Genomic DNA, 12864 nt, shown 5'->3' on the forward strand with positions numbered 1-12864 from the left:
AGGCAGCCCCAAACACAACCAGCAAAGCACAAAGGGCTGCTTTCCCAAGCAAGACTTGTTTTCAGAAACCCAACTGGGATAAGGGTGAGTCAGTTCCGAAGGCCACACAGCAGATCCCTCCAAGGCCACATGTCCTAGGGTTTGAGTGGTGGCATGAGTTGAGGGACCTGCCTGTCCCCAACTCAGAACGCATCCTGCTTCCAGAACAGCTGAAGACTCCGTTAGGAAGCCATCTGTCTTGAGTTGTTTACCCTCCTCCCAGGAGGTTTAATGGAGCCTTGAAATGGACTTGATCTGACTTCCTTCCAAACCCCCTCCCTGCCTTGGCGGAGTGGACAGGCAGCGGGTAGGACGTGAGCACCACCTCGTGGTGACCGGGTGGAAGTGGGGGCACGATTTCTTGTTTCCGACAAGTACCTATATAAATTATTTCAGGGGGTTTTCAACCCTAGTAAGGTAGTTGTTTCATCTTATTTTACCCACAGATAGAACATGGAAATACAGAGGGATATGCAATATTCGTCTTAAGAATACAAAATAAAATAAAACGGAATAAAATTAAATAAGATGCCTGTTGGCAAAGTAACAGATCCATTCCCTGAAACCATCAGCAGCATCAAGTGAGAAAGTCGCCTGTCCTTGTCATTTTAGGACTTTTCAGACAGAGCAATTCCAGCACTCTGTCAGGGTGGTCCAGGAACTAGAGGGAATATGCTGTGAGCAGTGTCGATTTCCTCATTTTCAGTCTTCTGAGTGGGGGATAATCCCTGGCCCAGCCTCATCCAGGTGCCGCCAGCAAGGCCCAGAGGCATTCGTAACTCACCATGCACCTCATTTCCCACCCCAACAAGCCTGTTCCGTGTAGGTTAAAGGGCTGGCTTCTATTCCTTTTCTCTGTTTTACTGTTCTTTTTTCTGAGTCATTTCGTTTTTCCACCCAGCCCTCTAAAAGAAGTCAGATGAATCCCAGGCAATATTTGCTCATTAGGCACCGGGCATCTGAGGGCTCCTGGCCACGAGTGGTCAGTGAGGGGGTATCACTGCTTAATTATCTGGAGGCTTCCAGATCACCTCCATCTGTTAGGACTCATAGCAAGACCAACGGCCTCTCTCCTTGTCTGCCTCCCTCAACCCCATTCCCACCCCCGACCTCCCTGGCCACTCCCAATACCTTAACATCAGGCTCATGATGTCCTTAGTTGTGCATCTAGTCCAGACCTCACTACTCCCTGATGTATTGTGTTCTCTGTAAATCCCATTCTCATTTTGGGATCCTTTGCACAATTCCACCTATGCTGTTTTTTCCCCATTAATATGATCACTGAAATAATCGTTAAAGACCTATTGATCTGTGCCCCCATCAGTCACTCAAATGGCACAGAATAAGGGCCTCCTGAAAGCTGCTTTTCTGTTAATGCAGTATCACCTGCCTTCCCTCTCGTCTTTCAGATGAAAATTAAATTGGCGCTTTAATAAACTCTACCGGTATCTCGTGCTCTCTTGAGTGGCGAGCATTGATTGCTCCAGCACTGATACTAAATTAACTTCAATTAATAGAAACATTTTCCAACTTAAATCATTTGTTCTGTTCCCTGATTTCTTGACAATGGATTTTTTTTTTAAAGCCAGTGTTGGTACAAAAGAATCTGTGAATGCCTTCCAGGGGTGGACTGCAGACCACCCAGCCTGGATTGCAGGATGGTTTCCTTTACTTCTTTAATTCTCTTCCCTTTCTGCTTTGACATTTTCATCCAAATGTCAACCTGTTGAATCTTGTCACAAGAGTCACAAAGCTGCTGAAGCCAAAGTCTTCTTCAGTGTCTTGTCAGGAAGTGTGAGCTACAAATAAGTGGGGCCCCTTTGTTCTCATCTTCTCTTTGCGCCTTCGGGATAATTGGAGAGAGGTCCTTTCCGGTGCCTTCGGAGCCGCACCTGCTCGGCTGTGCAGTTTTCTCTGCGTGTCTCACAAATGCTGCTTGTTATCCTCTCTCGGGACTGAAGTGATGCCCGTGTCTTCTGTTGAGTGTACCATCTCCATGCGGTAATGACCCCTTGCACCCAGAGGTTTCTGCCTTGGAGTCTGCCTTGGAGGGCCACGGGCCCCCGAAAGAAAAGCGCTCAGAGCTGGTGGGACCCTGAGCAGTCATATCTCATGAAGGTGGAAAAAGCGAGCTATGAAGCAACCCTCAGCTTCCACTTTTCAACAGTGCACCTTCCGGGGAAGGAAATGTGTCATGGAGAGAAGACTTAAGAACCAGGTCTGAGTTCGAGAACCAACTCTGCAGCTAATTGCACACCTTCAGCTCTTTGAACACCCAAAATTCCTCGTGTTCTCTGTGGCTCCATTTCCCCGTATAAATCAAAGGGCTAAGGTGACACCACTCTTTCCCCCAAAGTGAGAAGTGATTTGGGCTCTGGCCTAAGCAAATTCTTTTGTTGCTATGCTTTCCCTTTGGATCCTAGCTGATCCGGGGGACATCTCCATTTGGCACTGGTCCATCTTTCCAGCCACCTCTGACCCTCGTGAATCTCCTTGGAATGAACGGGCAGGCCCGTGGCCCAGGACACGGGCAGCCTGCGGTGCCCCCTGGGGCTTGCAGTCACAGCGCTTATTTCCCACCCTTTGCACAGGGCGGCAAGCCCAGCGGAATCTCTGCTTCTGGTTGTGATGCAGAGTTTCCTTTGAAAGTGAACTCTCTTAAGGAAACAAAAAAGTCGGTCAACCAAAAGAAAAACGTTGAGTACACAGAAGTCCGAGAGCTTGCCTAAAAGCTGGAAGGCGGTGTAGAGAGCCCCGAGACGTGCAAAAGTCTTACAGGCGGCGCCCAAGTTGCCGATGTTTGGAAGCACCTGCCAGACTCCCCTAGCCCCTTCCGGATCTAAAATTCGACAGTGCCTCGGCTCCGCACAGAAAGGTGGTCATGCTTCCCTGTCTGTCCACCGCTGGACAGAAGTTGCAGAAAGGAAGGGATGACCCGGTGCTTCTCCCCTCCGCAACACGCCGCCCCATCCTGCCAACAACACCTCCTTCCGCTAACTTTAGTAGGAAGCGGAACCAGCACAGAGGGAAGTTGGTCGGCAGATCCTCGGTGTTGCAGGCCAGTCCCAGGCTGATTTCCCGCCAGTCCCAGGCTGATTCCCGCCAAACTGGCTTCATGGGTGGGCAACGCGCATGCGTGTGCGTACAGACCTCGCGCATGCGTGTGTGTGCAGGCCTTGCGTGTGCGCGCGCACATGTGTGTGCATGTCTAATTGTCCTTTTATTTATTTATTTATTTTTTACAGTTCATTTATGATGAACAAGTTTCCTGGTAAGTACCTCCTTTTCCCTTCCAGTTTCCCCTGGCTGAATGGCGGAGGCGAATATATATTGAAGACTAGAGTCAGGGTTGAGGAAAGAAAGGGGAATGTCCTGGCAGCTTGGAACAACCAGCCCTCCTTGGAAGCCCCCTGTGGACCTCAACAAAGACATTAGATCAGCTTTCACACAGCAGAGACCTTTTCCCCTGGGCTGGGGTGGTGGCCTTCCATTTGGGATGCTAATATCCCAGTGTCTTTGTCACCCAGGTGAGAGGAGGTCATTTAACGGGGCTTTCTGCAGTCAGCCATGTCCTGGTCCTTACAGATCGTGTGCAGACTGTGTTGGCATATTCCAAATACCATGTATGTTTCAGGAACCAGAGATGGAGGCATTTCTGTTGTCTTTAACCTATTAAAGTTCAATCTGACATCCAAGACTATCTTAGATCTCTGAAAAATCAGTGATTTTTTTTTTAATGGATAACAAAGCTTTAGCCAGGTTACATCTATGAGAACATTTACATTTGGGCCAACTATGCATCATTTCTCAGGTGAGTTTTGAGCAAGTCAGTTATGTTTGGAATGGAAATAGAAATTGAGTGTGTTGTGCATTCTTGTTACGTTATTCTCAAATATTTGATCTGTAGATATAGAGAAACATGAAATAGCATCAGTGGGAATAGTGTGACAGCATAGCTAGTAGATCAACTAGGTAAGCAGACCAACTTTTATGGTATTATTTAAAGCTTAGAACGAGCTTTTGGCATGTGAGCAGTAGCCGTTTGTGGGAGTGACGTCTCTTTGTCTTAGGATCTCTGATTTTCAGAATTTGGGCATGGCAGAGGAGCTTGCCCCACTAATGGTAAATGTGATTCACCGTGCCAAGGTTTTAAGTGTAGTTTTGCCAACTCTCTTTCCTCTGTCCAGGAGGGGTAGGGAGGAGACTGCTAGGAGAACGTGCTTTAAGACCCACCGTTTTTATGTCAACGCATAAAAAATAAGAAGGTCTTCTTTGAGAAGCCAAGACCAGCAGGCTAAAAGGGATTAAGATGTCTGGGAGCACCTCAGGTCAGTGGTCAGGAAGAGCCTCTTCATGGGATTTGTCTGGACGAGGTCTCCAAGCAGAGTGGTGACATCTTCTTCCCATGTTCTTGGGGATGGAGTGCAGCACAAGAAAACTTGCAAAACTATTCTCACTCCAAATGATGGCACACTTAGCATGACCCCCACTCGACCTTACCAAACAGTAGGTGCTTAAGTGTTGCTCAGTGTTGCTGCTCTTAGCTCACAACACTGCCATAAAGATAAGTTATGATCGCATTCGATCTCAGGAATTTTTCTGCTGTTTTTGCACGGAAAACCTTAAGAAAGGATAGCTATGGGTGGATTACTGTTGGTTTTTCTTAGAGAGAGCTCTCTTTTCTCTACCTCCCTGGCTTTGCTATGAAAGCAGGCCTATTTCAGTCCTTACCCTCAAAATGTCTTTTAGGATCATTCAGATAGTGTGAAGCAAGAAAGAGAGAGGCTGTTTCCTCTGCATTCCAAAAGCCAGATCTCCTATGGATGTTATGAGGTTAGAACCCTGGGCCTGCACTGAAGGCTCAGATCCTGAGGTCCTCAGGCCCTCAGCCTGAGCACCGAGGCTCCCACATGGAGAAGGAGACAGGAAGGCCGTGAAAGAATGAGTTGCAAATTCCCAAGTATGTTTGATTCCAGCCTGGGCTGGGTTAGAATCCTAGTTCATGCACAGGAGTAGCTGCAGGGAAGAACAAGGGGAAGGCTTCATGGCACCAGGACATCATTCGCAGACTGCTGACCTCTTACATAATTACTGTTATGTGGATGGGCTAATGGAGAACATTCTCCACATGAGTGAGGCCAAGAGATTCAAGTCTGTGCCACTGGACCATAACTGCTCTGGGACTTCCAGGTATCTTAGTTCCTCATTTAAATGCAAAATATATTGAACTTTAAGGTATTTTTTGCTGTCCACCAAAAATATTGGGTATTTTTCATACCCAACCAACAGCAAGCATTTATTTTGCTGAAAGGATGTGTCTAGGTGCTGACTTCTCTCATTTCTCCCTTTAACGTCAGATTCTTCAACCTGTGCGATTAGAACACAGCAATACTTCACGAATGCCTTTAACAGTGAATTCCATTCCTTGTTGTAGAAAATTCCATCATGTCCGACCGATTTCAAGGGAGGTAACCAGTTCATCCCAAATCCTCAAAAGGAAACTAATTTCAGTTGTGTATCTTCTGAAATAAGAGTACTCTGTAGGACTAAAGGAGCCTTGTGGAGTACAATACATAGGGGTAACCTTCCTCATCATCTACAGCTTAGATGCCTCTACCACTCCTGAATCAGCATTTTTTTTTTTTTTTTTTACAGACAGATCACAAGTAGGCAGAGAGGCAAACAGAAAGACAAGAAGGGAAGTAGGCTCCCTGCTGAGCAGAGAGCCCCATGCAGGGCTCAATCCCAGGACCCTGGGATCATGACCTGAGTTGAAGGCAGAGGCCCAACCCACTGAGCCACCCAGGTGCCCCCTGAATCAGCATTCTGCAACAAATCTCAAGCAGCCAAGAAAGGGCAGGCAGAAGGCTTTTACAGTGGAAAACCAGCTCTAGTGGGTTAAAGAATCAGTGGTTTATTTTTCTTACATAACAAGTACCCCAGCTGTTGGTGGTATGATGCCTCCGCATTTCTCTTGGCCTTTCCCTCATGGTCCCAAGACGGCTGCTGTAGTCTCAGGCATCAAGTTTGGATTGAAGGCAAGAAGGAGGAAGCAGAAAGAACACCTTTCCTCCTTGTACCTCTTTGGTCCCAGCTGGGTCTACATTGACCAATAAATGGCCAGGCAGAATAGAATTACTACTCTAGACAGATCATTATTTATCCTGGAAGTGGGCCCACTCTCCTGCAGATCCAGGGGTCCTCATTTGCTATCTTAACCTCATAGACTCCTGTTAGCAAGCAAGAGGCGGGCGAATATATGTTTGATGCTTTTCAGTTAGATAACTACCCCTAAAGACGTTTAAAATAGAAAACATTGGAGATTTACCAGATAGGATGGATGTTCACCCTGAATCCATAATAACAGCCCAGCAAGGCCCAAAATATTGCCAGAAGGAATTCGGAATATGTCTTCAGTGAGTCTGAATGCCTGACAAGAAAACAAAAGGATCCCAGTTGATGTTCTTGTTTCTTCTTTGAGCCTCAAGCTGTAACTTTGGGAGAGAAAAGAGGGCCTGGGAACATGACCTGGAGAATATCTACCTGTATGGCACTTGGAACCAGCATGGAGTGTTCTGGACCACAGTTAGGAAAGCAGAGACATGCCCTCTGGGTGAGAATGGGGAGGAACAGGGACGAAACCTCCCAATATAGGAAAGAACAATCTTGAGCACGAGAACCAGGGGCCGGTTGAAGGTGGTTCCAAATGAAGTTTGCAGGAAGGGAAGGAACAAACCCAGATCATGCCACAAGACCAGGTCCTCAGAGGACAGTGGATGGGCTGTGGTCAGGAGAGGCAGGTGGAGAATCGGCTCCAGGAGGAGGGGAGGAGAGGGGGGACAAAAGCAATGTGACTTTAGAGGTCTGTATTTGGAATCTGTCCAATTCCGCCTGTTTCCTAAACACCTCCTGAATCCCAGGCTCTGTTCCAGAACAAGACACAGAACACAAAACCAAACTCGGCCTTCACCTTGGGGCTCTTTGGGAATAGAGAGGAGGAAGACAGTTGACATATAATCATGGGGTCATTTGGAGACACTCATAGCACAGGGCAGGGGCAGGGGGCGATCCCTGGAACTCTGAGGAGCTTGAAGCCAAGACTGGATCAAACACTCAGGCCCCAAAGCAGAGAGGACAGCAGCTAGCTAGTGTCAGGGCCTCACAGAGCCTCGTGTATTTCCTATGGAGGAAACACTAGGCAAGCCCTGAGTCTGGGTACCAACCAAGCAAACCTGAAAGGTCAGCAGAAGCAGAGAACCCCCATCTCACGGGCATCCCCAAAATATAACAAAACAGAATTTTACTTGAACGTTGCAATGGAAGGGCTTGTTTTGAGGGGAAAGAAAACAATAAAAAGTTCTAGAGGAATTAGAGAGTATATATCTACCTATTTACAAAGAGCTGGACTTCATTCAGCCTAGCTGAAATATTTCACTGATGTGGGTCTGTTTCCCTTCCTGAGTCTATTAAAATGCATCCAAGTTACATGGTATCCCTTTGGATCTCAAGAATCTCTGCCTTCAAAATGAACACTGTGACTAAGCCTCATTTTTCCTAATTAATTTTATGCCACACATACACTGGTTTCAATAAGAACCATGTTCAAAAGGTCTCTTGCAACTGAAAATGGATTTTAAGGGAAATCTCACCCTCTGCAGATGAATTGAGGGCTTCTCTGTGGTGGGGAGAGGAGAATAGTGGCAGCTGGGGAGGGAAGGGGAGTCAGCTGTCAGGGGATCTGCTCTAAGCCTCTGGAAAATGAGAAACCAAATAGCTGAGGCAGGGGTCAAGAATGAGGAGTGCTGTCAAGTGATTGCCTGAAACAGGCATTAATAAGCAATGAATAAATAAACAAGGGAAGCACAGACTGATCAGCAGTTTAAAGAACATACACAAGGTCTTGTGATAGAGAAGGTAGGAGTAGGCAGGGAAGACTTCTTGGAAGAGGTGGCATTTCCACCTACATTTGCAGGATAAAAGGGACCAGCCAAGGAGTGAAGGGAAGAGTATTCTTAGCAGAAGGAACAGTGAGTGCAAAGACCTTGGAGAAGGAAAGAAGCTTCTGGTGTGTGCAAACGAAGGGAGGCCAGTGGGATGGAGCACAGACCAGGCACAGACAATTGGAGGAATAGAAGAACTGGGTTTTACAGACAGGAGGTACTTTTTGTTTTCTCTTTTCAAGTGTGTTGGGAAGCAGCTGGAGAGATTGAAACAGAAGAATGATATGAGCCAGTAGCCTCACAGACACCAGTGTAGAGGCTGCTATGGCCTGGCGGGTAGCAGTGGGGAGGGCTGAAGCCAACAACTCAGGAAATACCTCGGACGTGGGGTTCCGAAGCATGTAAGGCAAGGGTCAAGGAGGGTTCCAGACTGATTTCCAGATTTGGAGCTTGACCAGGAAGGGAGTGGTATAGTTGACTGAGGTGGCAAAGCCCAGGGAGCATGAAGCCAGGAAGTAGGAATTCCAGATTCTGCCCTGACGTCTGTGTAGATGCCACATGGAGAAGCCGTGTTAACTGTGGGTATAGGCACCTGCGCCAAGGAGAGTTGTGGGGTGGAGGTGTCAGCCGGTGTTTACAGCAGGAGGACGAGATGATGTCATCCAGGGAGAACGTGTAGGTAAAAGGAGAAGAGTGGCCCATATTTAGAGGTTCACCTGAGAAGTGGGGGAGGTGGAGGGAAGGAGAATTTAGGGGGATGACAAGAGGAAAACCAGTCATGTGGCCTCTCGGAAGTGAGGAGAAGAGACTGTTGCATGCATGAGGACAGGTAGTCAGCCTTCAATTGCTGCAGGGACATTGAACAGGGTGGCAGAGAACCATCCCTGGGCACGTGCAGATGGAGGTGGCTGGTACCATGCACCAGTGTGTCAGGGGATGGACGGCTGTGGATATTAGACTCAAGGAATTGCCCAGTGAGTGGGAGGTGCTGCGGTGCAGGGCATGTGAGGCTTTGAGGTTTGCTGACAAAGGAGCCGAGAAATGTGGTGGAAGGTAGAGAGATTTGAACCCCCTGACTTTCTTCTCTTGGTAGCACCAAGAGCACATTCTATACCAGATACACACACACAGTTTGCATAGTGATTTGGAACCAATGTGTGGGATGGACTTACTGTGACAGGTGGACCCAGCCTCCCCTCCTACAACTGTCTCTCTGTTTTCCAGCATTTTGGGGTCATAAACACCACTACAACAAAAACCGTTGTGTGTGGCCTTTTTTAATTTGACCACATAGTCCCCAAGGGCCAGTTTTTAGACATAGAACTTGAGAAGAGAACAGAAAAGGAAGGCATAATCCAGAATTTCTTCATCGACCATTCACCAGTAACCTTTTCACAAAACCAGAATTATTCCCTCAATTCTACAGCTAAAAAGGGAACTTAGAAATCAAATTCCTTGGTTTTGAAACTGGAAGTTACTTGAATAAAATAGAAGTATTCAAATTATCAGAACCTCAAGGTACATTCCATTGGGTTTTTTACTTTCTCTTGACCATTTTCCAGTTGTCCATTCTTATCCTTTCTGCTGGCACCTTCCCTGCCCAGGTGTCTTTTCTCCCTCCTTCCCTCCCTCCCCCTTCCCCCCCTCTTTCTCCCTCCTCCTGCCTCACTTTCTCCCTCCCCCTCCCCCTCCCTCCCTCTCCCTCTTTCTCCCTCCTTCTGCCTCTCTTCCTCTCTCTCCCTCCCTCTTTTTCCCTCCCTCCTCTCCCTTCCTTCTTCTCCCCTCCTCTCCCAACCTCCTCCTTCCCTCCTTCTCCCTCCCTTTCTCTCCCCCCACCCTCTCCGTATGCCTGTCTCCTCCTATCCAGCAATCCCTGGGTCATCCCTGTCAATTCCTCTAGTTTTCTCTTTATAAATATATCTGAATAGTTTTAGTGAATGATTAAGCTGTGGGTGGGTTTATAAATACAGGCCTATAATCAGCAATATTATGGTAGACTTGTGCTCTCACAGAACTTTCAGGTGAGTGAATAACGGAAGGGAAGGAGCATTTTCCTTTTAGGTAGAGAACGAAAGCAATTCCATTGAAAGCTGTGTCTGTAGACCAGGAAATGCTTGTAACCCGTCTGCACATGTGGCTTCTCCTCGCCCTGCTTGCCAGGTGTAACTGTCCTCCATGTGACATGGATGTTTCGAGATCGGCTGGTGTGTTGCACATCTGCCTGTGATGACTTTCTTTAACTAACCATTCTTGGTTTTACACAGGTGGGAGTCTTTAGTCCTCGTGCTGATGTATCTCATCTATATCGTCATCATGAAGTAAGTAACATGCCTTCTCGGTTTTCTTTCCTGAAACTCTTTCCTATATCCAGCATAACGGGATAATGTGGAAAGAGGAATGGAGACAGGGCAGGTAGCAGGCTGGCTGTCAGTGCTGATGATCACAGTCTCCTCGGTTCCCTCAGACCTGCATGCGGCACTGTAAGTTCTGATCTATGGCAATAGCAAAGACCCTTCAAACCCCCATGCGATAATGGAATCAAAGCTTTAAGTGTTTAATTTGAGAAATCTCAAACCCTTGTACCCCCTTTAATATCTGGCAACCAAGTTTTGGGCTGTTTTCACTCTCTCTCATAACAGGAAAGGAGGTAGAACTCACTAAGTCATGCTTCTCTGTAGGGTGACGAAGATGGGACCAGAGCTGATTAAGAGATCACTAAAACCATGGACTGAATACCTGCAGACTTATTTGTATTGTATTATTTGTATTGTATTTGTGACCTACTGCTGTGTAACAAATGAGCCCAAAATGTAGTGTCTTAAAACTATAAGCATGTATTATCTAATTACAGTTTCTGAGTCAGGCATCCCAGAGGACGTAACCAGAGAGTTCTAGCTCAGGGTTTTCCTTTCTTTCTTGAGATTGTATAATGTTAAGAGATTGGCTGGGGTAGTTGTCATCAACTTAACTGGGTCGGCAAAATGACCTGTTTGTACTGTTGGTGAGCTAACGTTGGCTGTTGGCTGGAGCCCTCAGTTCCTCAGCATGTGGGCCTCTCCTTAGGGCTGGTTGAGTGTCTCCACAGCACAGGAGAAAGTGAGTCAAGAGGGAACAAGAAGGGCCCCCAGTGCATTTTCTAATCTGGTCTCACAAGTCACACGCTGTCACTTCTGCCTTATTCTGTTTATTAGAAGTAAGTTTAGCCCACGCTCAGGGGATCTGCTTCACCATTTGAAGAGAGGGGTCTCAAAGAATTTGTGGATATATTTTAAAACCACCACTTCATAGTTTCTTTTCCCCCCAGAGTCTGGGAGGCTTCCTGTGTGTTTCAAGAATTATATCGCCGGTGTTTCCCATACTCTAAGGCAAAATGTAAGCACCATGGCTGTGAACCTGCTGGTTCATCTTTTTGCCAAGTCCCATTGAAATGAGGAGCTCATAAATAATGCAGAGCCATTCCATGCTGCAGCTGCTGGACCCCATGGGAACTGTTTCTTTCATTCTAAATTAACCAGTACTTTCCCCAGCATTTGTGACTACCTTCTCAGGGGGCAAGAAAGTACCACACGATCAGAAATTGCCAGTTGGACATGTCAGCTAGTGGTCTGGAATTTGACATGACAAGGTGTCTTTTCTACTAAACTCTGACAAAAATTAGTTCTGGCCACTAGTGTCTGAGAGACCTTTTTTGAGAAATCAGTGTGGCCACTGGCAGACATTTCATGAACAGTAAATGTAGGAGCTGGCTCAGCTGATGTCCACTATGGGCTGTAAGTAGTCTGTGGCCAGTCCATTCAATATGGCATCCAGCCTTCACCTCAGGAGTTATCCAGTGGTCAGTGTGGACCTGATATCTGGGTCTTGTTACTGGAAGAGGGTATTTCTAGAGTAGCCTGGTGTAGGATTAACACAGGATAACTGACGAAGAAATTAGTTATCACCTTGATAACCTTGGTTGTCACCTTGGTTATAACCTTGATTGAAGAAATCAATACTCACTTTCCATCTTAAAATACCAGTTGATGGGCTTCCATGAAAACTGGAGTTGGCCCAAAGGCCTTTCAGAGTTTCTAGACTCCAAAGGAAGAGTCTCTGAAGGCATCTTGCTCCTCCTTCTCTCAAATAGCAAAACCATTAGGAAATCAGTGGTCTCAGCAATAGGGGGAGGTCTCAACAATACACACATCTTCTTTCAATGTGTTTTAAATTTGATTATTTCACCTTTTTTAAAAATTTGTTGAGGCCCTAAGTTTGAGTTCCCCAAGAGTCAAGACTCCTTTTCTTCCCCTTTGAAAGGGTGAATCAGTCAATTATTGCAGAATAATTGACTGTCTGCTGTATACCAAACATTGGTCTTGGGTTTTGAATCCAAATTTAGAGACAGCATGTCCCATAGTGCACTCACTGGGAGCTTCACAAAATAAGGAGGGCTTACACCAGAGTTAGTCTAAAGGGAAGGAATGTTGAGGAATTTTGCTAATATGTATCTTGTGACCACTGCACCCTTCTACCAAGCCATCATAAAGCCCATGTGTTGCTGATAGGGCATGTGGACATTAAGATAACACCGTGAACAAATTCTCTCCTCTCCCCCAAACTGTGCCCAGTGTGAAAGCTAATGAGGTGTGTTTCTGCTGATGCCTCAACTTTCCCAGCCTGCCAGCTGTTCAAACCAGCAGGATACAAATAAAACAGGGAATAGCAGCTACTATGCTCACAGAATTTTCTGCATAAATTCTGTTCCCAAGTTCTAAATTGAAATCTCTGCTCTTTAGCCATCCCTGTCCGCAATCAGAGGCTTTAATCATGGGGTTTTATAAAATCTGATTTATAAAATTGCATGCTCCACAATAAAATAGCTTCAGGGTGCAAGCACAAAATTTAA

The 12864-nt window shown here is 46.5% G+C and overlaps 1 protein-coding gene across 1 annotated transcript in view; it reads left to right on the forward strand.

The window, feature by feature from the left end:
- The window catches only part of SLC24A3 (solute carrier family 24 member 3), a 486596-nt gene that overhangs the window by 424090 nt on the left and 49642 nt on the right, over positions 1-12864 (forward strand). The window contains exons 8-9 of the mRNA XM_080814074.1: positions 3285-3310; positions 10244-10297. Coding sequence (XP_080670200.1) covers positions 3285-3310; positions 10244-10297 — 80 coding nt within the window. The remainder of the gene's footprint in view (positions 1-3284; positions 3311-10243; positions 10298-12864) is intronic.

The sequence above is a fragment of the Martes martes genome, assembly GCF_963455335.1.
Source record: "Martes martes genome assembly, chromosome: 9".
NCBI lineage: Eukaryota > Metazoa > Chordata > Mammalia > Carnivora > Mustelidae > Martes > Martes martes.